The 23736-nt window shown below is 40.4% G+C and overlaps 1 protein-coding gene across 2 annotated transcripts; it reads left to right on the top strand.

Annotated features, from left to right (window-relative positions):
- Positions 1-14405: 14405 nt before the first annotated feature.
- LOC112431658 (coxsackievirus and adenovirus receptor homolog) lies at positions 14406-23382 on the top strand. 2 transcript variants are annotated; one of them, XM_076880965.1, is made up of 4 exons: positions 14406-14552; positions 17006-17096; positions 22047-22406; positions 22645-23382. In XM_076880965.1, the coding sequence occupies exons 2-4, from the start codon at positions 17084-17086 to the stop codon at positions 22812-22814; spliced, it is 543 nt and encodes a 180-aa protein (XP_076737080.1). In that variant the 5' UTR covers positions 14406-14552; positions 17006-17083; the 3' UTR covers positions 22815-23382. The 2 variants fall into 2 exon arrangements, with proteins under 2 accessions (XP_076737080.1, XP_076737079.1); XM_076880964.1 differs by lacking the exons at positions 14406-14552; positions 17006-17096 and adding an exon at positions 17648-17952.
- The last annotated feature ends 354 nt before the right edge of the window (positions 23383-23736 follow it).

The following is a 23736-nucleotide window of genomic DNA, read 5'->3' on the forward strand; positions in this document are numbered from 1 at the left end:
GAAAGAATAAGATAAATATATAAATTAAAGTTGAAAATAAAATAACTGTACAACAAAATACACAATACACAGTATAGAAATATATAAGAATGTATGAAGAATATATATATATATATATATATATATATATATATATATATATATATATATATATATATATATATACAATAACAGCAGCAAAAAGTTTTTTGTACAAGTATTAAATGGAAATGAAGAAATATAATGTCCAGTGTTGTGCAATCCACATTTGTAAGTGTCCTGTGCAGTGCAAATATGCTTAAAGTGATTTAAGTGAAGAGGTGAAAACAATGTCCAGAATGTCCAGTGTGTGTGTGTAAGAACTATATGTGTGGGTCAGTACTGTGTGGTGGTGTGATTGAGAGACCGTATCGCCTGCGGGAAGAAGCTCCTCCTCAGTCTCTCTGTGTTGGTCTTCAGGGAGCGGAATCGCTTTCCTGACCTCAACAGAGAGAACAGTCTGTTGTTGGGATGGCTGAGGTCCTTCACGATCTTCCTGGCCTTGGTGCTGCTGTAGATTGAGTGCAGGTCAGGGAGCTCGGAGCGGATGGTGCGCTCAGCTGATCGCACAACCCTCTGTAGAGCTCGTCTGTCCTGCATGGTGCTGTTCCCGAACCAGGTTAAGATGTTTCCCATCAGGATGCTCTCTATGGTGCATGAGTAAAAGTTCCTGAGTGCCTTGGAAGGCAGTACAGTTTAAACAGTTGACCATTAAACCAGTTTGCATTTTACTCAGTCTCTTAACAATTTCAGAAACTTTAAAAATGCCATGTTTCAGTTCTGTTATAAGATCTCTGTGTGGCTGAAAATACTTTATAAAGGTATAGATGGGAATCTAAATCTAAAGAGTTCACTGGATTTGACGGGTGGGTGTTAAGAGGCTACTGATACAAACGGGAGGATCTCATTTTTCTTGGCATCTTAGGATCCCCCAGATCAGGACGTTTAAATGTTAATCCCACATAGCAAGCAGGTCTGGCCCGGATTTGGTATCAAGCTGGCACTTCTGACTAACTGGTGTCATGACAGAGTGTATGTCGACCAGATGTGGGCCAGGTCTGGCAATGATGGCACTGTTTATGTTCCTATTTACCTCCACTTAATCCAAAACCTAGTGAGGGTTTACTCATCTTTGCCAGTGGGTGGCTGTAACTCAGGAGGAAGCGCAGGTCACCTACTGATTGGAAGGTTAGTGGTTCGATCCCTGTTTCCTCCAGTCTGCATGTTAAGAATGTTATTGTATTTAGAAAGCACTCACTTTAGAGAAAGTGTATGTATAAGATTCTATATAAGAATCAGTCCATTCGCTGTCTGACTAGAGTCTCGGCATGTTGTGGCACATGTTGTTATTACATGGTTTGATTAAGGTACACATTAGGCCGAAATCCGGGGCCAGAGCTGAAACCTTTCTGGGCCTGCACAGGGCCAGCAGTGTGCATATAACTGGCCCATGGCTGCACACAACTTACATATGGCCCACATACCGCAAAGACTGACGGCCCTTTGGCGGCCCAGATCAGTTTCACCAGATGTAGTCCACTCATGAGGTTTTGCAGCACCCTCTGGTGGATTATTGAACCACTTCAGGACAGAGTCAGGAGGGAGCAATAGTCTGTGGTCACCATCTCCTAAACTAAATTTGTTAATCGTTTATTTATTTATTTATAAAGCACATTTAATTACAACAGTACGGAGCCCCACAAGGGACATGGGGAAAAAAAATTAAGATGGACTTTTGCGAGGTCTCGCAAAACAAACTCGGGATCTCGCAAAAGTTTTAGCCGCATTCTTCGGAGGCCGCCAGCTCGAAGCTGACCGGGAGGTCGAGGCACGATGTGCCGGGAGAGCGGTGTTCCTCCCGGCTGTAGTAGGTCTCGACCTCCCGTTAGCTTCGAGATGGTGGCTGTCAGACATCTCCGAAAACGTCGGAGCACTTTTGCAAACCGAGCAGATATTTGAAGTTTACACAGCTACGTTCACGCCTCAAAATATCTTAAAAGTTTATTTTGTGACCAAGAAAGAGTAATATTACAAGTAGCTGCCGCCATTGTTGGAATTCAACTTTTGCGAGATCCCGAGTTAGTTTTGCGAGATCCCGAGTTAGTTTTGCGAGATCTCGCAAAAGTTCATCGTAATTCTTTTTTCTCCCATGTCCCTTGCGGGGCTCCGTACAACAGCAACTTTGACTAAAGTCCAAAAATGTACAAAAATACAAAATAACTAGTACCAAATAGCTTATAATATTAGTACATAACAATAATACCAAATAACTCTTATATTGCATTAAAAGCCAGTGTATACAAATTTGTTTTCCGTGGACAACACACATGTTGGAACTTAAATTTCTGACCCCTTTCATAACCAATTAAACGGGATCTCCTCCCCCTTGCCTCCGTTTTTGGGAGCGGTGCTAAAGGCTTAAGACTGTGCAGGTTAACATGAGGAGGTGCTAGGATTGCTACTTGGTCCAAAAATTGTCACTTTTGTTTCGTTTTCATTAAAATATAGAAAGTTACAGGCTATCCAGGATTTAACTTCACTCAGACACTGAAGTAAGGGGTCTAGTGGAGCAGGACAGCTTCTCTTCAGTTGAATATAGATCTGAGTGTCATCAGCAGAGATGGGCAGTAACGCGTTACTGTAATCTGATTACTTTTTTCAAGTAACGAGTAATGTAAGGGATTACTATTGCAAAAACGGTAATTAAATTACCGTTACTGATTTTTTGTGAGAATGTCTCACGACAGTGACGTAAGCGAGTGCGCCGTTAGAGACAACAGCTGTGTGCAGATCAACAATGGATCACATATCGATTGTGGGAGAGAGTATGAGCGTGCAGCACTGACCTTACTTTGAGTTTGATTCCATAAAAAGTGACAAAAACATTAGCGTCCATCGTGCGTGGGAAGAAAACTTCTTTTTACAGCGAAAAAAAACCCTAAACTTCCAAGCAAGCACCGAGTGCACAACGACGTAATGGGAAATTCACAGAGAAACTCGCGGATTCTTCCACTGACTGCCGCAGCACACCTGCACCAGGGTAAACCTCCGCCTACCGCAGTCCTGCTTTACAGGTGAAAATAGAGCAACAGGACCGCTAGTCTTTGACTTCATTTATTTTCTGCTGTGTTTTACTTCCATCTATTTGAAAGAGTGAGTGTAAACACAAAAAATATTTTATTTTATGTGCTGGTATGTGTAGAAAATAGGTTTAAATGTTAAACTAATTTATTCAAGTCAGAGAATGTTGCATATAATTAAATTTTTGCTTGATGCATAAAGTTAAAAGATTAAAACTGATAAAACAAGTTTTAAAAAGAGACTTTTCCATTTGATTACATTTTGTATGATGGATTATGTAGAAAAAGTAGAATTGGGCTGAAAGATCTATCGCTTTATCACTTCTTCAGGTTGTAAATCGTGTTTTTAAAAAGTAACTAAGTAACTAAGTAATTAATTACTTTAAAAAAATAAGTAATCAGTAACGTAACGGGATTACTTTTTGGGGAAGTAATCAGTAATTAGTTACTGATTACTTTTTTCAAGTAACTTGACCAACACTGGTCACCACCCACAAAAAAGCTTGATTTACATAGCAAATAAAAGTTGGTCTAATAACAACGAAATGTGAAGTAATAATTCAGTAGCTCTGCTCTGCTGATAGCAAAGACAGATGTGTTTTAAAACTTTTAATTTATTTGTGCAACTGAGTCATGTCAGTTTGTTGGTTGTGGTTTTCTATCATCCATCAGGGGGCGCTGCAGCTCCTTCCGCATCCTCAGCACTTTACTATGAAATCAACAGTGTTTGGCCTTTATGTCCAGAGATGATTCAAAGTGTTTACGGACTAAACAGTTTATTTTCTGTTGTGATATTTTGATACCACGGTTAGCATTTACAGGATATTGTTTTATACAGGAAAACTGTTACTCAATAAGGCCCATCTACTAGTTGTTTTTCTCTTTCTCTGTGACCCAAGAATTAATGTGTAAGACTCACAAGCTGGTACCCCAAGGTCGAAAACACCACAGAGATGAGACCACTTCCTTACTCCCATCCTCCCTTTTTCTTTATCTCCTGGAAAAGGCTCGTTAAAGGCTAGGTGGTTTGTTTCAGAATTCACTAATGAAAGAACTCTGTATTTTATGTCTAGGAGTGTATTTTGCTGGGATGATCATAAATTATAGCTGAACTGATAAACTACACAAGGGATACTTTGCTCAGAAGGCAGGAAGACGTTTCCTTATTTAGTCTGTACCGGTTTGAACTGGGAAAGCTGACACACGAACCTTTTTTTCTGTATATAAACTGCTGTGTACCAAATAAACCTTTGAGTTGATTCTGGGAAAGCAATCTGAACAGTCTCTGTATCACTTTGTTCTCCTAACTGCTCCCGATATCGTAACTAACCCAGCTGAACGGCATACCTGAGTGTTACTTTGAATAATTAGGAGTCTTATAAGGAAAGGACAAAACTCTGCTTATCGCTCACGCCACGGAGGAAACCCGGGATGGCAATTTCCTTCAATTTTGGTGTCAGAAGTGGGATCCGCTGACAGAAGGTAAATACACGTCTTTAATATTTATATGAGACCGTATTATGCCTCTCTCAGTGATCGATCCATAAAGAAACGGGATATGCTGACGAAGTTTCACTTAGTGATCCAGAGAGATACACTGACGACTTCCTCAGTCCCCGAATAAAGTAAATTAACCCTTGTGTGGTGTTGGTGGACACAGGAAGTTGCCTGTTGTCTTGAAACGTACGTTAAAAAGTGAGAAGTTGCTCACTCAGAAAAAGTGACACAGGAAGTTGCCTGTTGTCTTGAATATTTCTCGTTAAGTGAGAAGTTGCTCACCAAAAAGTGACACAGGAAGTTGCATGTTGTCTTGAAACGCACGTTAAAAAGTGAGAAGTTGCTCACTCAGAGAAAGCTAGTAAATAATTAAATTTAATTTTGTTAAAAAAAAAAAAAAAAAACAAAAAAACAAAACGATTACCATACAAGGGTTAAAAGCAGTAAATTAAAAGCAGAAAGACACAGGAAGTTGCCTGTTGTTTTACGAGAAGTTGCTCGTTAAGCGAGAAGTTGCTCGCTAAGTGAGAGTTGCTCACCCAAACAAAAATTGCTAGCAATAAATTTAAAGTAACCTCAGCTGTGCCGCAGCGAAAATACTAACATAAATCCTTCAAGCGTGTAAACCCCTCTGGAAATCACTGAACATGGGTCAGAATAATTCAAAAACCACAGACAAGTCCGATAAAAAATCAAAATTACCTGTAAAACCAAAAAAAATTAAGTTTAAAGTCTCAAACAACAGCTCAGTACGACTCCCATTTCCGGTTACGTGTAACCCACGTCCACGAATCGGCGAAGACTTCCATGATTACGTATCCAGAACATGCGGGAGTGCTTATGTGACTGACTTTGTTTACAACTTACGGACTGTAAGTTCAATGCATTCTAATTTATTTCCGGAGCCTTATCCCGAACGATTATCGCCAGAAAACAGGTCAGTAGAAATGTTGAATATCATTTGTGATAAGAAAAGTAGTCTGCTTAAAAAGTCCTGTAGAAAATATATGATAGAATGCCGCGACGTGATACATCAAATGTTACCACTATGGAAAAAGGGACCGGAACCAGGTGTAGATACTTTTACATCAAATAAAACTAGTGCAGGCTCTAGCAAAGAAAATAAATCTACTGCGGGAAAAGCTAGTCTTGCATGCTCAGCCATTCAGCCTACAGCCCCGCCGCCTTACGAAGATGAGACCGAATTAATAGTTGCTGCCGCAGCCGCATGCAAACAACGTCAGCGCTTTGATCCAACCAGCTTAAAAGACAGTGACAAAAAACCTGAATCACATGCAACGGGTCTCAGCCACCTAATTGAACAAGATCAGGAAAAACAATATATACGCCGCGAGGAAGAATTAGCAGAACATAGAAAGAGAGAAAAACTTTTGAAAGAAGAATGTGAGGAACTTATGAAAAACAATTTAGACGACTATGAAGAAAAACTTTTGCATCAGGCAGTGTCCACAATAGACACCCACATGAAACGCCACGATATCGTAGCTAGAGGTTTAGAGGTAGCTAAAGAAATACCTGTTACCCGAACTTTAATAAAGACTTATCTAAAAGGAAAAAAGGAAAAACAAAGCCGGAATGACAAAGGTCCTCACGCCAACACTCGCGGTAGTAAACAAACAGAACCAAAATCTAGTGACGTCAATGACACTTACCCCTTTATGATAATAGGAGATCAGTGTTGTATTCAGCCCCCTAAAATCTCAGAATTAGTGACAACTATTAAAGAGCTTCCCGATCCTCTTAAAAATCCTACAGCCTTTGTCTCTGCACTACAGAGAAGTACCAGATATCACCATTTGGGTGGTCCGGATTACAGGTACATATTGTGTCAATGCATTCCTGGAGTAACCGAGTCACAACTCATAAGACAGATAGGTGAATTAGACCCAAAGCATGATAAAGCATCCACAACTGCAGAGTTTTTGTGGGTAAATAATGACAAAATCACCGATTTCTTTAAGAATCTAAAGAAATCCCTGCTAACAATGTCCAGAGACAAAATTGACTTAAATGCAGTAACTATGTGTAAACAGAAGCCTGATGAATCTATCCTAGTATTCATAAAACGCTTTATGCACTGTTGGACAAGCTAGAGGTGCAAATTTAGCTCAGTTTTCCAGCAGCCGCAGACACCCAGAGCAAAAATGAATTTGTGTATTTCATTTAACATAAAGGGTGAAATGTTTGCTGACACTGATAACAGTTTATGTTTTCTCTGCCCTATGTACCGACATGATGGAGAAGGAACATCCTGTGTGTCAGCTGGACCCTCAGCAGAGAATGAACTCAACACCTTTTTGTCTGGTATTCCACGACACACACTGTGCCAAAGACGTGTTCAAAAACCACTGCCAGGTAATCCCATATCTGGGAGCCACACTTTTGTTTCTCTCACACTGTTCAACAACATGATAACTGCTCACACAAGTGAAGGCCAAACAGTGGTTTTGTCACATAACTCAGACATAGGTTATGACATAACTACACCATGTCGTCACATAGATCTAACCTACCCTATCCACTGTACTATTTCTGCACTTACGTTGCCAGCTGAATACCAGAATATGACATTGTGGTCAAAAAGTGAGAATGATATAGGATTTATTGACTGTACACTTTATCACGTACACCTATTAAAACACAACAAGCCAGTATATGTCAAGCAACATCCCATTTCTGCCGAAAAAGCCGCAGCCCTAGATGTCATGATAGGAGATTTATTGACTACAGGAGTAATAAAGCCCACACTCCTGTCAATCCTGTGCCAAAGCCTAACAAACCTGGCGTATGGCGTTTCATACAAGACTTAAGGCAAATTAATGCAGTCAACATTCCTCTGCCACCTCTCGTTTCAGATGTTCACAGCATATTGACATGCATTGCATACACATTTTACCGTGGTGGATTTATGCTCCGCTCCTTTTTCTCAGTACCTGTGCATGAAGACACACAGCCGTTATTTGCATTCACACATAGAAATAAGCAGTACACTTGGACTCGTTTGCCCCAAGGCATGATAGACAGCTCTGCTGCTTTCTCAATGGTGCTTCACTCCTCCAGGGCTGCACCCTGATCCACATGTGGATGACCTCCTCCTCTGTGCTGAAAGTGAAAAACTATGTCAAACTGCTACACACATGCTTCTCCAGCACCTCCAAAAGACTGGCCACAAAGCATCAGCAAAGAAAATGCAGTACTGTCAGACTTCTGTTCAATATTTGGGATTCACACTGTCTCACGGAAAACGTTCCATGACTGCAGACAGGGTCAAAGCTGTGACCTCCGTCCCTCGGCCTACTACACAGAAGGAAATGCTGTCCTTCTTAGGCATGGTGAACTATTGCAGACAGTGGATACCAGACTGTTCTTTTCATGACCACATTCTGCGTGAATGCTGCAAAAAAGACAAGCTTCCTCGAATACTGTGGTCAACAGAAATGACTGCCTCTTTCAATGCATTGAAGGGAGCGCTGACCTCCGCCCCTTGTTTGGGTCTGCCTGACTACCACTTACCTTTCCATCTGTACGTTACAGAGAACGGCACGACCTGCACAGGTGTACTGGCCCAAGAGCATGGCAGTGGCTACCGTCCAGTAGCCTTCTATTCAAAGGTGCTGCCAGCAGTAGTTCAGGGGATGCCGGCCTGCCTGAGAGCAGTAGCAGCTTGCTCTATCATGATAAGGGACTGCGAGAAGCTTACACTCTCACATGACACTATTCTACACACCAATCACCAGGTCACGACCATTCTAGCAAACATAACTACACAACACATGACCGCACAACGTCGCTCAGGTTATGAAGCTACACTGACCTCCACAGCAAACCTCACCATAAAAGCGAGCAGCACACCCAATTCGCCAGCACATTTATTGATCCATATGCTGTGTTCTTCTGACCGACAGGATGGCTCAGACAGGCTTGATGTTCATGACTGCATGACACGTATACAGGAATCCACGGCACCAGGTCCAGATTTAGAGCAAACACCTATCCCAGACTCAGCCACGGTTTATGTGGACGGGTCCTGTTCAAGGCCGAATGACAACTCATTTCTTTGTGGCTATTCAGTGGTGACATTGCCTGACATCATACTAGAGGCTCACTCATTACCATTTCACTCAGCACAAAAAGCAGAGCTCATGGCTTTAATACGCGCCTGTGAGCTCCATTTGGATAAGCGTGTGACAATTTACACAGACAGCCGCTATGCGTTTGGCGTCGTACATGACTTTGGCACATTGTGGAGACAAAGAGGATTTAGATCTGCTGATGGAAAACCGATTGCTAATTCTGATCTTGTGCAGAGACTTTTGCAGGCTATACAGCTGCCATCGGCCGTTGCAGTTGTAAAAACGAAAGGACACAGTACAGCTGACACAGACGAAGCAACAGGTAATGCCTTAGCAGACGTGACAGCCAAGGCTGCAGCTGCATCACAGCTCCCACCTCCGTAGGAAGTATTATCTGTGCCCCTACAGCTGCCACTTGTTACACTCCCAGACTATTTAGAAACAAATGTTGGTTTAAAATTCATACAAGAGCAAGCCTCTGCATGTGATTGCACCTATTGGGAGAATAATGACTGTACCTTAGATGACAGAGATGGCTTATACAAAATCTTAAGGGTTTGATTGCCCTCCCATATTCCCTGATGCCAGTCCTTGCCCGACATTTTCACTGTGTGAGTCATGTCGGACAAAGAGGGGTAATAGGGGCAATAAAATCAAGATTTGTAATTGAGAAAACATCACATGCAGTAAAAGCATATTAGCAACCTGTCTAACATGTGCACGAACTAATGTAGGAAAATCAAAAGCAAAACATCAGCATTTACCACAACCAGATTTTCCATTTCATACATTACAAATTGATTTCACACATATGCCAGCACAAGGAAGCATCAAGTACTTACTGGTAATAGTGGATCAATTTAGTAAATGGGTAGAAGCTTATCCAACCTCAAAAGAAACTGCAGAAGTAGTCTGTCAAAAGTTGAGCAATGAAATAATACCCAGATTCGGAATACCTCACCAGATTAACAGTGATAGAGGATCTTCATTCACATTAGAAGTAATTCAAAAGTGTGCTAAAACTTTAATGACCTGGGTCAAATTACTTCCTCAAGTCCTCTGTGAGATTAGAATGACTCCATCTGCAGTAACCAAATTATCTCCATTTGAAATAAGATTATTTCCAACACCATGGTCAGCTTCCAGAGGGGCACCGCTAGTAGAAGGTGATGTATATTGCATTGTCCACTGATGTTCACAACCTGGTAGAAAAACTGAATAATAACTATCAGAAAGTTTGTCTCTCTCAGCCTCTCCCCTCCACAGATCCAACCCACAAGTGGAGACAAGGAGATGCGTGTTGGTGAAGCCACTAAAACCAAGGACACTCGGGGAGGCCGCGTTTTCCAGCCCCCAGACTGTACTGGCAGTGACGAGAACCAGCATCCTTACGGACGGACAACCTCAGTGGATTCATGCCAGCAGGGTTAAGACCAGCCCAATCGGACCATCTCAGGCGTCGGATCAAGCAGACGACATCTCCGGCGAGCCAGCGCCCGGATCCAGAGCAAATAAACACACAGGGGTAGATGACATCTCAGGCGAGCCAGCGCCCGGATCCAGTGTACATACACACACGCAATCACTGATTAACACACAACGTCTGAAAGAGCAACAACAAGGTACTCAAACATCCAGCAGGAACAGAAAGCCAAAAGTACCACATGATGTCTAACCTGATAAAGCTAGACTCACTCCATCCTGATAATGGAGAAAATGAAATGCCCATTGTCATCATACGGTGCTTATTCAATGTCTCTCGAACCTGGGACCAGGCCAGAAGACGACTGAAGAACTGTTTTTCTTATATATTTAGGTTATTTATCATACTTATCGCATTAACCTTAGGATTTTTCTTTGCTATTTTGTATTGTAGACTGCAACCATGTTCACATTTCTGCAGGTCATATTTTGCTGACTATACCTCATGCTCTATTTTGCAAGACACCTACTTAATGCACTCATTACGTTCCCTAAAATCAGTAAATGACAACATAGACGCCACTAATAAACCATTTTATGCACCCTCTAGAGCAGGAGCTAACGCCTGGTATGAAAATGCTAGAACAGCTGCTCGTGATTTAGGAAACAGCAATTGTTATGTCTGTTCAAAGGGTAATCCAGAACAGGTTATAGTGGGATACCCAATCTCAGGTTTTCCCCTGACAAGGATGCTATTCAAAAATGATGAAAAGGGGCCCTTAACAGTAACCCTGATTGAAGCGGTGCGAGTAGAACTAAGTCCTTTAGATTGTTTACTCATATATACAGGACAAGTCTCTAGTAAGGATGTCAGCATGATTAACGACTCTACCCACCCCTGTAATCCAATGAAGCGCCCCGAGGACCGCACTGAACCTCTTTCGCCCCCAAAACAGGTGCGCCATCACCCAAATATCTTGATGACATGCATCCACCGACCAAAACTTGAAAACATAAATTATGACGCGCAAAACTATACATTCTTTTCTGACTTTCCAGGAGCACGCTGTAACGAAACATGGCTAGCAGCGAGTGTTGACAGGACACAACATAGACATATGTTTTCTTATATATATGCATATATAAGTACGCATTCAGATAACTCCACAATCCTGCATTCGCCCAACACACTAAACGACTCGTACTGGGGAGGCATATTAAAAGGCTTTACAGCTTCGCGCCTGACCAGACCAATCCCACATGCTTATTGGATGTGCAATAATACCCTTAGAGTGGCTTTACCTGTTAATTGGACCGGTACCTGCGGTCTAGTAACTTTAGCTCAAGAACTACTAATACAACAAACCTCAGATCTGCCTGTATCCAGCAGACGTACAAAACGCTCCACTTACTCACATAACGTTTACATAGATGCTATAGGGGTTCCACGCGGGATACCAAGGGAATTAAAGGCACAAGGGGAAATATCCGCAGGGTTTGTCTCACTAATACCGCATATACAGGTAAACAAAAATGTAGCCTGGATCAATTATGTTTATTACAATCAGCAAAGACTTACTAATTTGACCAATACGGCCCTTAAGGCCCTAGGAGAACAGATGTCTGCTACCTCTTTAATGACCATGCAAAATAGGATGGCCTTAGACATGCTGTTAGCTGAGAAAGGAGGTGTTTGTGCGATGTTCGGAGATGTTTGTTGTACTTTCATTCCCAATAATACCGCCCCTAACGGTTCATTCACACAAGCTATGAATAAACTTGAAGCATTACAGATAGAACTAAGAGCCAATGCAGGTCACGGTCAGTGGCTAGACAAGTGGCTGCAGGACACGTTTGGAAAATGGAAGGAACTAATTGTAGCTTTTGTAACCATTGTAGCATGTATTATTTTGTTTTTGATGATTATTGTCTGTTGTGTGGTACCCTGTGTACGTTCAATGATAACCCGTATAGCTACTAGTACAGCTACTTCAATGTATTTGCAATTGGCACAAATTGACCCAGATTATGTGTCAGATGTCATCAATGATGATCCTGATGTATGTATTGAGCATTAGATTGTGAATTACTCGATTGTCAAAGAAGAGAATGACGTTTTCTTCTTTTTCTTTTCTTCTTTTTAAAGTTTTGATATTAAGCTTACTCGAAGGACTAGTTACATTTATGATTTGTTTCACATTTATGATTTGTTTCACATTTATGATTTGTCTTTATATTATGTTATTACATTCTGTCTTTATACTATGTTATCATTTCATGATAAAAGGAGAGAACTGTTGTGATATTTTGATACCACGGTTAGCATTTACAGGATATTGTTTTATACAGGAAAACTGTTACTCAATAAGGCCCATCTACTAGTTGTTTTTCTCTTTCTCTGTGACCCAAGAATTAATGTGTAAGACTCACAAGCTGGTACCCCAAGGTCGAAAACACCACAGAGATGAGACCACTTCCTTACTCCCATCCTCCCTTTTTCTTTATCTCCTGGAAAAGGCTTGTTAAAGGCTAGGTGGTTTGTTTCAGAATTCACTAATGAAAGAACTCTGTATTTTATGTCTAGGAGTGTATTTTGCTGGGATGATCATAAATTATAGCTGAACTGATAAACTACACAAGGGATACTTTGCTCAGAAGGCAGGAAGACGTTTCCTTATTTAGTCTGTACCGGTTTGAACTGGGAAAGCTGACACACGAACCTTTTTTTCTCTATATAAACTGCTGTGTACCAAATAAACCTTTGAGTTGATTCTGGGAAAGCAATCTGAACAGTCTCTGTATCACTTTGTTCTCCTAACTGCTCCCGATATCGTAACTAACCCAGCTGAACGGCATACCTGAGTGTTACTTTGAATAATTAGGAGTCTTATAAGGAAAGGACAAAACTCTGCTTATCGCTCACGCCACGGAGGAAACCCGGGACGGCAATTTCCTTCATTTTCTGTTGTTGTTTTACTGCAAGCATAAAGAAACAATGTGACCTTGTGACGTTGCTTCTTGGTCACACTTTGCTCCTCGTCTCTTCTCTCCTGTCCTGCTGTCTTTTAACTAATCATGCTGACGTGTTTCGGTGGAGGAATAATAAACTGGAAAAGAAGCAAAAATTTTCATTATCAGTATCTGGTTAATATCCAATTAATCATTTAGTCCTTGATGAATTTACTTTTACTGAAGCTCATATGATGATATGCACTGACACACCCAGAGTCCAGCTGTACCAACAACAAACAAACACTGAACCAGTCTGACCAGGATATACAAAACTGTGGATTTCCTGAAATGTGACTCTCTTTATGTGACTCACTTCACCACAACCACAAAACTGTGTTTAGAGATTCCTTCAGATCTTTATAGAGGAAATGTCAACATTCAGAATACTTGGAAACAGAGTTTAACAAAGATTTTTAGCCCTGAAAATATCATGTATGTATATCCTGAACTATAAGTATGAGGGCACAAAAGGATAAACATATTTAACCAACACTGCTGTTTAGTGCAAGGGTATGTAATTCCCAATATATATGTAGTATTTAAAAACCTTTAATAAATGATTGTACAAATATCCTCAGCTGATTCTGAAGTGGTCAGGTGGGAGGTGCTGTCACAGATTTTCTGTCTGTGAGAACTTATTTACACAAACTTTGTACAGATGAAAGTAACAACACTGTTACATTCAACACTGTTGAGTAAAAGAGAAAGTAGTTACATTTGACTGCTCCTGGTCACATGACGACCACACAGCAGTTAGTGCCCCTTATTTTGATTTACAGAGTTTTACACCCGGTGCCCTTCCTGACAGTCTTAAAGTGATTTGTGTCTCCAGCTGGAATCAAACCAGCAACCTTTACGTTAATCAGTACACTCTGGAGGTACAACAGTATATTTTAGAATAATTCCTTTGACATTTTCTGTAATGTGTGTGTTTAATATTAACTGTTCTTCTTTTATTTGTCTTCTCTTATTAGTGTCTATATTTGTTGGATACAAAAACACCTTTGACTTTTATTATTATCATTTTGTCATGAGACCCTTCATTCATCATTTATCTCGACTCTAAACACACAGACAGTCTACAAAGTCTACACATCCACCTGTGCCAGAGAATTAACTTCCTGTTGCTGTTACCTCTCTGCTACTTTAGGTGTGTTTGTGGTATTTGTTTGTCAAATACACGGCTCAGATCCAGTCAGCTGAGTCAGTCCGGGAATGCTATGAAGTCAAACTGGTCTAAGGTGTGTCGTATTAAACAGCTGACAAGGAAATACGGGTTAGATTGTTCACTGGGGCTGTTTAGTGCAGCCAGAGACCAAATCGTCAAAGTTTGTTTCCTTTCTTTTTTCTATTTGCTCTCAGTGGATAATTTTTCCATCCTGATGATCAGAAGAGTGTTTGAGGGTTTCAGAGATCCTTCAGAACAACAGTAAGTGTTTAAAACGACGTCTTTCAGTCTTTTAGGTAATCTGACAGGTTGATGAAGTCTGTGAGCTTCAGTGGATTAACAGATTGTTCATGTTAATCCATCTGAACTGGATTAAAGCTTCACTTTCCTGGTTACAGATGAATGTCATGTGGAGTTAGTGTGAAGCATCTGATTTACTGTTGGCTGGTTTCGTCTGTGTAAACACATCATATGAAATTATTTCAATGTGTTTTAATTCAAAGCTGTCAGACTTTATCTGACACAATATAAAGAAGAAAATCAACTCAATGAAAAACAGGAAATGTAGTGAGGGCACTATTTATGTTGGAGATTCTGACATGATCCCTGATTCAGCTCCTGGGATTTTGAGTTGTCTTGAAGATTTCTCTTTCAGTCTTTTCTGTTTGGTTTCTGTTTTTGATTTTTATTTGGCTCAATTTTAATTGCTTTATTGTTCTAATAGTGGGATGTATTTCTGACAATACTGAGTGTTTGTTCCTTTGTAGTTTTCATAGGACTGAGTTTCAGGCTTTCTACTCCATGTTTGGCTTCCAGTTTGACTTCATTGTTGCTGTTTTTATGGTGACTTTCTGCTTCTGCTTTGTTTGTCTTTTGTATCTTTTAGGATTTTATTTGGGCTTTTGGAATTTATACGATTTGTTTGGGAGGAATAATTTACTTTGTTTTCTTGTGTGTTTTAGTGTTAATATAACTACTTTTTGGATTATTCCTTTTTTTTAAATTTGAGATACACCAAATCATACAAAAGACTCAACATTATGTCTGAGATTTGTTTTGAAATGTTTTCATTTTGTATTTCTTGTTTGGTCGAGGTGTAAAACAGACTATATAGAAAGCTACTGCTCACCATTTAAAGGAATGCTCATTTCAGAATCAGAATCTTATTGCCAAATGTTGTGCAGGTTTACAACATTAGGAAATTGCTGCGGCACTTAGTGCAAACATACTGTCAGACAACACTTAAATGAACATAAAAATAAGAATTAAAAGTGCTAAGTAGATAGATATATACATGAGTGCAGGTGGTGATCAGTGCCAAACATGGAATGATGCAGTGAACACAGCGTAGGGTCATGTGTTAGTGGCGGGTACAGTCATATGGTTATTGTTCATGTGTCCGACAGCAGAGGGGAAGAAACTGTTCTTATGGCGAGAGGTTCTGGTGTGAATGGACCGGAGCCTCCTGCCTGAGGGGAGCAGGTCAAACAGACTGTGTCCAGGGTGAGAAGGGTCAGCTGTGATCCGAGCTGCACGCCGCAATGTCCTGGAGGTGTACAGGTCCTGCAGAGATGGGAGTCTGCAGCCAATCACCTTCTCAGCAGAGCGCACAACACGCTGCAGTCTCTGTTTGTCCCTGATAGTGGCTCCAGCATACCACACGGTGATGGAGGAGGTGAGGATGGACTCGATGATTGCAGTGTAGAATTGCCTCATTGTCCGTGTTGGTAGGTTGAATTTCTTCAGCTGCCTCAGGAAGTACATCCTCTGCTGGGCTTCCTTTGCTGCTGTTGTGGAAATTTTAACAATAACCTGCAACACACCCAGTGAGCTTGATTTGAAGTGGGTTTAATAAACACAATGCAATGTGGAGAAAACGTTCAGGTCAAACACCAAACAGTTTTCTGAGGAAAGACACCGCCCATGAACAATTTTATACCTTCCCAAACACTGTCAAATAAAGAACGTTCCACAGCACATCATTTATCTCTATACCTTCAGTCCAACTCATCCTTGACTCCCCCCCAATCCAAGGAAAGTTATGACCACCCGTCACCTCCCTACAAGCAGGATGCCTGTAGAGCTTCAACTTCATAACAGGGCCCCTACCTAAACATCCGCATCCCTCGATAAGCAAAAGGAGTCTCACTATCTATTTAATGTCTCCCTTACAATGGTCTCACTGTGTGTGCAGAGCACAAGGCCCCTCTGTAGTGAACATGCATACAACTAAGTGAGAAAGTGAAATTACTAGAACTAATGTGATATGATTAAATATGTGATTAATACACAAGAAAGGAAATCTGCCACCACACTGCAGAGCTTACTCAACTCTCCAGGTTTTGATCATAGTTAAGAATGTTTTCCCAGGATAGTTTTCAAAATTTGAAGCTGATTTGGGTTCAGTGGGTCACTTTTCTCATATGTGTCTATTTTCTTTCTGCAGCCCATGTTTGATACACCCATGTGACTGATGTTGATTTGTCACATGAGGCTATCATGTGAATTTCTAGCTAATGTCCAGCCAGATCATCTTTGGGCTGCAATTTGTTGCTTTCCTCCCAGCTGATGCTGCCAAAACATTTATAGACGTGTCTGCATTTCTGTCATTCCTGTCATGTGTTCGTGCTGCAAAAGTCAATCAAGTTTAAGTTGCAGTAATTCGGCATCTATCTAGCTCTAATGTAGAGTAACTTTAGTTTTGTTTTTTTCAGTGATGGGTCTGATCCTATGACAACTGGGATAGGCCCCGCCTGCGACCCTGATAAGGATAGGCTGAAGAGAATGGATGCATGGAAGTGACAGGTAATTTCAAAGTAAATGTTTCAAACATCTCAACAAATATCAGAAAACACTGTTTCAGGGATGGACTGTTTCTCATGGAGCGAAACTCAGTGAGAAAAGATGTAAGAAAGAGAACAGGAGAGATTAACGATTATTCTTCTCAAAACTAAGGACTGCTTAGGCATTGCTGTTTAATAAACTAGTGCTATGTTACTTTTCATTACTTTTTCAATATTTTCAAATTTTAAAAAATGGACCAAGCTATCAGATAACCAAACTCTCAGCGAAAGCTAGCCTACTCTTAGCTCAGCTTTCATATCTGAGTTTTTGGATTTTATCGAATTTTATCTGCAGTTCACTGAAATCAAAGTTTCTCTGTGACTTTCAGAAGTTAAACCCCAGTTCCCCATCATCAGATCAGTAAATAAAAACCCAATAATACGAATCTCTGGAACCCAAATCAACCTGACATGACTGCGTCAAATAGCAATTTTTCTGCAGTTTTCTCCTGAACGGCAGACGTCACCACTTAGATAAAAACTCTGCATCAGCTCTTTTATTCCAGTAGAAAAAGTGAAGACAGGAAGTAGAGAACTCAGTTTTTTGTTGTTGCCTTCGTTTCTTTTAATTTCTTTCTCGTCTCGAGCTGTTGCGGCCTCTCCGTGATTATAATATATTATAAAATATAGATATAATTGAAAACTATCAAAAAAAAAAAGAAATGTTCGTACACTCTGTCTCCAACCCACGGATGTGACGTCCGCTAATGTTTGGGTGGAAGTGTTAGCTAGCTAGGCTACGGAAATGTCTCGCCGAACATCTTTTTTGTTTTTCTCCACTTTGCTGTTTGTCGGTCTCTTCGTGTTTGTCTCTGCAGGTGAGATTTAACTATGAGAACCCAAAATCACTTTCGCTCTGACATAAAAACTAAGATGGATTATGAATTATTTTTATGTAACCCAGTAACGAATTGCAGTACGAAATTCAGCATTCAAATACCACCTGTGAAAATCCCCAATAATCCTGAATTCACCATCCAAGATGGCAGCAGTGCCTGTAAACATTAGTAAAAGCTTAAAATTTAAAATCTTGTTACGCTTATTTAATCTCAGAGGTCTGATGGAGGTTGTACTGTGACATCACTCCTGAGCTAACTACCTTCCAGTACCAGTCAGAAAAGAAAATTAAACACTATTTATGTTGCTTCTAGCTAACTGGAGTCCATGGATGTGGATGGACACCAACGACCTGTTACATGCTGGAGATCTCACTGATCTGTTATTCTGTTATTCGGTTTTCTATCTGTAGCTAGCTGTACAGCACAATGCTAACACAATAGCACAAAAGTGAAAGTACAGATTACACGTTTTGGGTTTGATACTGTTTGTGTGCACTGCCTCATTTTGTACTTCTATTTGAAAGTAATTCTGACTAAGAAGCAGAATTTGCTGACTTCCCATTTCGGATGGAAGACGCTACTGATCTGCACTGCTACTGTTTGTGAATTGTTAAATACGCTTCACTCTGAGAACTTGGTCTTGTACTGCAGAGTTCAACATATAGAGGGCAGTGTTCCCAACTCCTCAGTAATCAAATTCGCTATTGGTTGTCCTAAAAGTCGCTAGAAGTCGCTTAATGACATCATCACCTAATGTGCATATTTGGTCATGCTAATGTAATTGTAACCTACGTTGTTGGAGACAGAAATAATGGAAGAGACATAAAGTGAGTAAAAAACGTCCAAAAGGCAGTTAGAATTATTTAACTACAAATTACATTTCTTTTAGCAATTATTGTTTTTTTAATGTCACAATTCCAACCCTGCTCCACACTGGCAACAGTGACCCGAAATTGGCACTCTGGGGGAGTTACTTTGTGTGTGTGTGTGCGTGTGTGTGTGTGTGTGTGTGTGTGTGTGTGTGTGTGTTCATTAGTTATAAGTTGGCAACACTGATAGAGGGTCTCTTTAACCCTTTACAGCCGATCGGAGCGGGCACGCTCTGTTTTGCGTAACTATTTTTAAATCCCGGTAGCTCTGCAACCAAGTAAGCTAGCGCAATAATTTTTTTTGCATATGAAACTGGAGGAGTTGTACTTACATCTTATGCCATCAGCTTGTCCTAGGTCACAGTTTCCTTCCACATATAGCTTTGCAAAAACTGCATAAAAATCACTTGCAGCAACAAAAACATGATATTCCAGAAACACGCTTCGCCGATCCATCAGCTGTTTGTAACACTTCCTACGTCCATCAGCGCGAACTATCACATGACCGCATGACCTGCCCGAAACCGGAAGTGACGTCATTTTGCGGAAATGTAGTTTTTTACGATCGGGGCCTTATGAGCTTGTGTTTTACTTGTTATGTGTTTTAAAAAGTTATGTTTGACTTTATGACTTTCTGTGTCGTTTCTGGGATGCTTAAGACTCATATTGCACTGCTGGAAATAGTTTATTTTGATGCATATGCTGTTATTTTGCAAATTTGCACTATAATATTTATTTTCGTTTTTCCTGCAGTATATAAAAATTGGTGTATTTCAAAAATAAAACTATGAAGACACTCAAAATAAATTTCCTGTGGTGGGAAACTAGTTTGTGTAACTTTTTTGTATTTACAGTTTTGAGGGATAAGCCTCTTAAATTTCTCTAACTAGAAATATATGTTAAAAAAACAAAAATGATTTTCAATTTTTTTGTAGTTTATTGCACTTTTTTGCAATTTATGTAATTACTATGCACCTAATGCAGACATATTATTAAAGTTTGGGCTATAATGGTTGTATTGATGTATAGCAACTTGAAATGCTCCCAAAAATGGCTCCACAGCATGTAAAAATATAATATAAGCTCTGGCGAACTTGGTTCTATGGTAGGTCTTAAAGGGTTAAGTTATCTAGATTCATGTACCCAAATACTGTTGATCAGATAGACAAGTAGCATTTTCCTTGTGTGGTCATGAAACAGTCGCCCTAAACTACTCCAGGATGCACTTACATGTTCACATGAAACAGATGTGTTGGCAACATCAAAACAGTCACAGTGATTAGTGTAACAGCAGCTGATTGTGCAAAGGAAGGATAAACTATACAAGGTCATTAAACATATGTAGAGGTTATACATAAAATCTGCTGTAGATAATCAGATGTAGAGGAAAGGCTCTGTGCTGTAGTTCAGTGTAAAACGTGCTGTATAAATGTGTGCACGTTTTGGTCAGTGAGACTGGAGAAGAGCTGTTAATAAAATGTATCCTATTTAAAGGAAGGAAGAAAAGCTCACAAACACTTATTGTGTGAGTTTTAATTCCACAGTTTTATCAGTAAGACACATGAATATGATGGATTATAGTTGAGGCTGGTCTGCTACCTGGATGCTTATCTGTTCAAAGTTATTCATGAGTCAGAATAAGATGCTGGACGTCTATTGACCCTAAAGGACACCATCCGCTCAAAAATAGCAACAGTTGTGTCTAAGACTTTATATTGATTATAGGAATATTGATGATAATGCTGGACGATTGCTCAGTCAGTAAGTGGTTATTTCATAGCTGTTTAACTACACGTCTGTAGTACAGAAAACCCCAAATTAACCCTGAAGTTACCGGAGCATGAGGATATCTAGATTCTTTGCACTGAACATGCCTCGTTTGTCAGTGTCGTCTGTATCTCTCCAGAGCCTTACAAATGAACCACAACTCAAGTTCTTGTGTGTGGTTGCACAAATGTGCTTGTGATTAATATCCTTCAGTGTTTAATCACGACAGCTCTGCTCAGCAGGTGGTGGCATCACCTCTGAATAGAGGCAGCTGCTGCAGCAAAGCAGTGGCATCTGAAGCTGCCACTCTAATGCTGCTTTTATGCTTCAGTGCAGTAATATGAGGCAGACGGACGGCTCATCTACCTGCACAGTGTTTGATGTTGATGGAGGCAGTGTATGTGGTACAACCGGTCTGTGGGAAAATCTTCCTTATGCTGTTTGTTGACCTTCAGCCAACCACAGAGAAGAGTCAAATTATAACACACAAAGAGCTGAAGTGAAAACTAGTGTCCACTGCAGCCACTCTGTGCTTTTCATGCTTTGTTTTTATATCTCTTTTATATCCCTCTCTTCACCCAATCAGCATTGAGCCAACTCATAGCTCATCCTCGTCCATTGATGTGCATTTGGCATTTTAGAGAACCAAACAGGAAACATGTTTGGTACTCTTCTGCATTTGCTTTCCAAACAGCAACAGACAGGAGATTAGTGGCTTAAAGTTTCTGCTTCACCAGTAACATCAGATCTCAGACCACATTGTGGAGAAATGCAAAAGTAATGTAGCCATAACTCTAACTAATTGCTGTTTCCATCGAGTCATTAAATCAAAATTATAATGCAATTAAGACAAGCTCCTGTTTTTTATGCTGCTGTGAAGGTGGCACATGGGTGAGCGGAGTCTGTATAAACTTAACATCTGTTTCTGTAATCCAGCTGTGACAGAGACAGAAGTGTAATGTGTGTGTCAGTGTGATGTGTTGTAGTTTCAGGAGTCAGTATGCAGCTACAAAGCTTCTTGTTCAGTGTATACAAACAGCTGTAGCTACATAAAGGCAGCATGCAGAGACTCAGTGTCTTATAATGAGAGGCTGCTTTCTCTCACACATTATGTTCACTTATTATCACCACATGTTTTTGTTTTGTGAAGCTGCAGGAAATGTGGAGTCTTTCCAGAAAGATTTCATGCTTAAAGCATTTCTGAGAACTCCAGTGCACCAAACACTTATAACAGCAGTCTCAGTTTAAAATTAGCTCCTTATTTATTGTAGGTAGGTAACAAAGTAAAACACTCTTCCATTAGAACATACTTTTAAAGCAGCGTCAGTGAAAAATGAGGTTTGACACAAGTGACCTTCACTCTGATTGGCTGCTTTAGAGGTGAGTGGTTGTATTTTGACCTTTAACCTCTCAACTCTGTGTTGTTCCCTCTTTCAGATCAGAAAAACATCACAGCTGAGTCTGGACAGGACATCACTTTGACATGTCGAGCTCCAAACAAGAACAACATTATTGTTCTAGAGTGGAGCAGAGCTGACCTGGGAGAGAAATATGTGCTTGTGTTCCGGGATGAGCGTTTCTATCCAGAACAACAGCATCCATCTTTTAAGAACCGGGTGGATCTGGAGGACAGACAGATGAAGGATGGAGACGTGTCTTTGATTCTGAAGGATGTGACGAGTAATGACACTGGAACATACGAGTGTCGTGTCGTCCAGAGAGGAGCAAAGCGCAGGAAGAGAGCTGTTTTAGATGTTGATCCCATCAGCATCATCACACTGAGAGTCGTTCCTCCAGGTGAGTGAGTAGAGTTGAGTGTGTGTGTGATCAGAGGTGAAGCTGCTTCCTGGTTGTTGATGTTTGTTTCTAAAGATGTTGTTGATGAGACTTTGTAGAAAGCAGCTGGTCTGAGTGATGTGATCAGAGTGCAGTAGATAATGTCTGACAGCAGTTTGAAGAGGAAATGGATTCTGTTCTGTTCTTCACTCATCACCTACCTGACAGCTGACACCTCACACCTGTTTCTCACCTGCAGGTCAGACAGGAGGACACACAGAGGATGGATCTGTTGGACTGATAGTTGGTCTGTCAGTTTCTGCTGTGCTTCTTGTTGCTGCTGTTGTTGGTTTTTTGATCTACGGAAAACATAAACAACAACAGAGTCAGGATTCACACCAGCCTCCTGTTGAATTTCAGCCTGTTTGAAATGTCAGCTTAACTGTGATGTTTTTGCTTTGCTTTCAGTTGTGTCACTGAAAATGTGGAAAGACAGAAATCAGTAATATTAAACATTTAGCAGGTACCTGTCAGACACGTCCAGATTTTGCATTTAATTTACATTTTTCATCAGAAAAGAGGAGAAAGTTGTTTGGAATATAAACAGTATTTGTCTGATATTACTCAGGATCCTTTGATCACATGTTGCTGGTGTTTGACTCATTTTAAATGTAATTTCATTAAAATGAAACCAAAGAAAAAAACATTTCTATGTAGCTGCAGGTCCAACATTTCCTCCCTTTGACCTGGAACGATTCAGCTTTATTGAACATTACCTTCCATGAAGGAGACACTTCAGTCTGTTACTTTCCTTTATATATTTTCCTGACAAAGATCCACATGTGTTAGTACTTAATGTGTGTTTTGTTTGTTTGTTTTATTCCAACATTTCCTGTGGCTGTACTTTGTTTTTAATCAGAAGCTCTGACTTCCTGAAACTGTTGATGCAGATTTTGTCACCTTGAATGGATCCAAAATAAATATAACCATGTGTAAACTGTTTCTGCTTCTCATAATTACAGACCTGCCTCTCAGAGGTAGTGGATATTATAACGTAATCGTTGGACAACTGGTCAATTACATTACTCTGTATTCTTCCTCCCTGTTACATTGATAAAACTGCCTATTTTTTGATCAACTACCTATACAGTGCAGGCTAACCTGGAGGTTAGCAGCTCACAATATGACCTCACATTTCATAGTCCGGCTACTTCACCAGAACACAACATAGACACAGTAGTCCTGATGCTCAATCAAGAGTGATTCTATTCATCTGGACATTTTCAGTGGGAGAAACGTTTTGTCACTCATCCAACTTCAGTCTCAGCTGAGTCAGAAATCAGGAAGGTTC

This window comes from Maylandia zebra, unplaced genomic scaffold, assembly GCF_041146795.1.
Source record: "Maylandia zebra isolate NMK-2024a unplaced genomic scaffold, Mzebra_GT3a scaffold02, whole genome shotgun sequence".
Taxonomy (NCBI): Eukaryota; Metazoa; Chordata; class Actinopteri; order Cichliformes; family Cichlidae; genus Maylandia; species Maylandia zebra.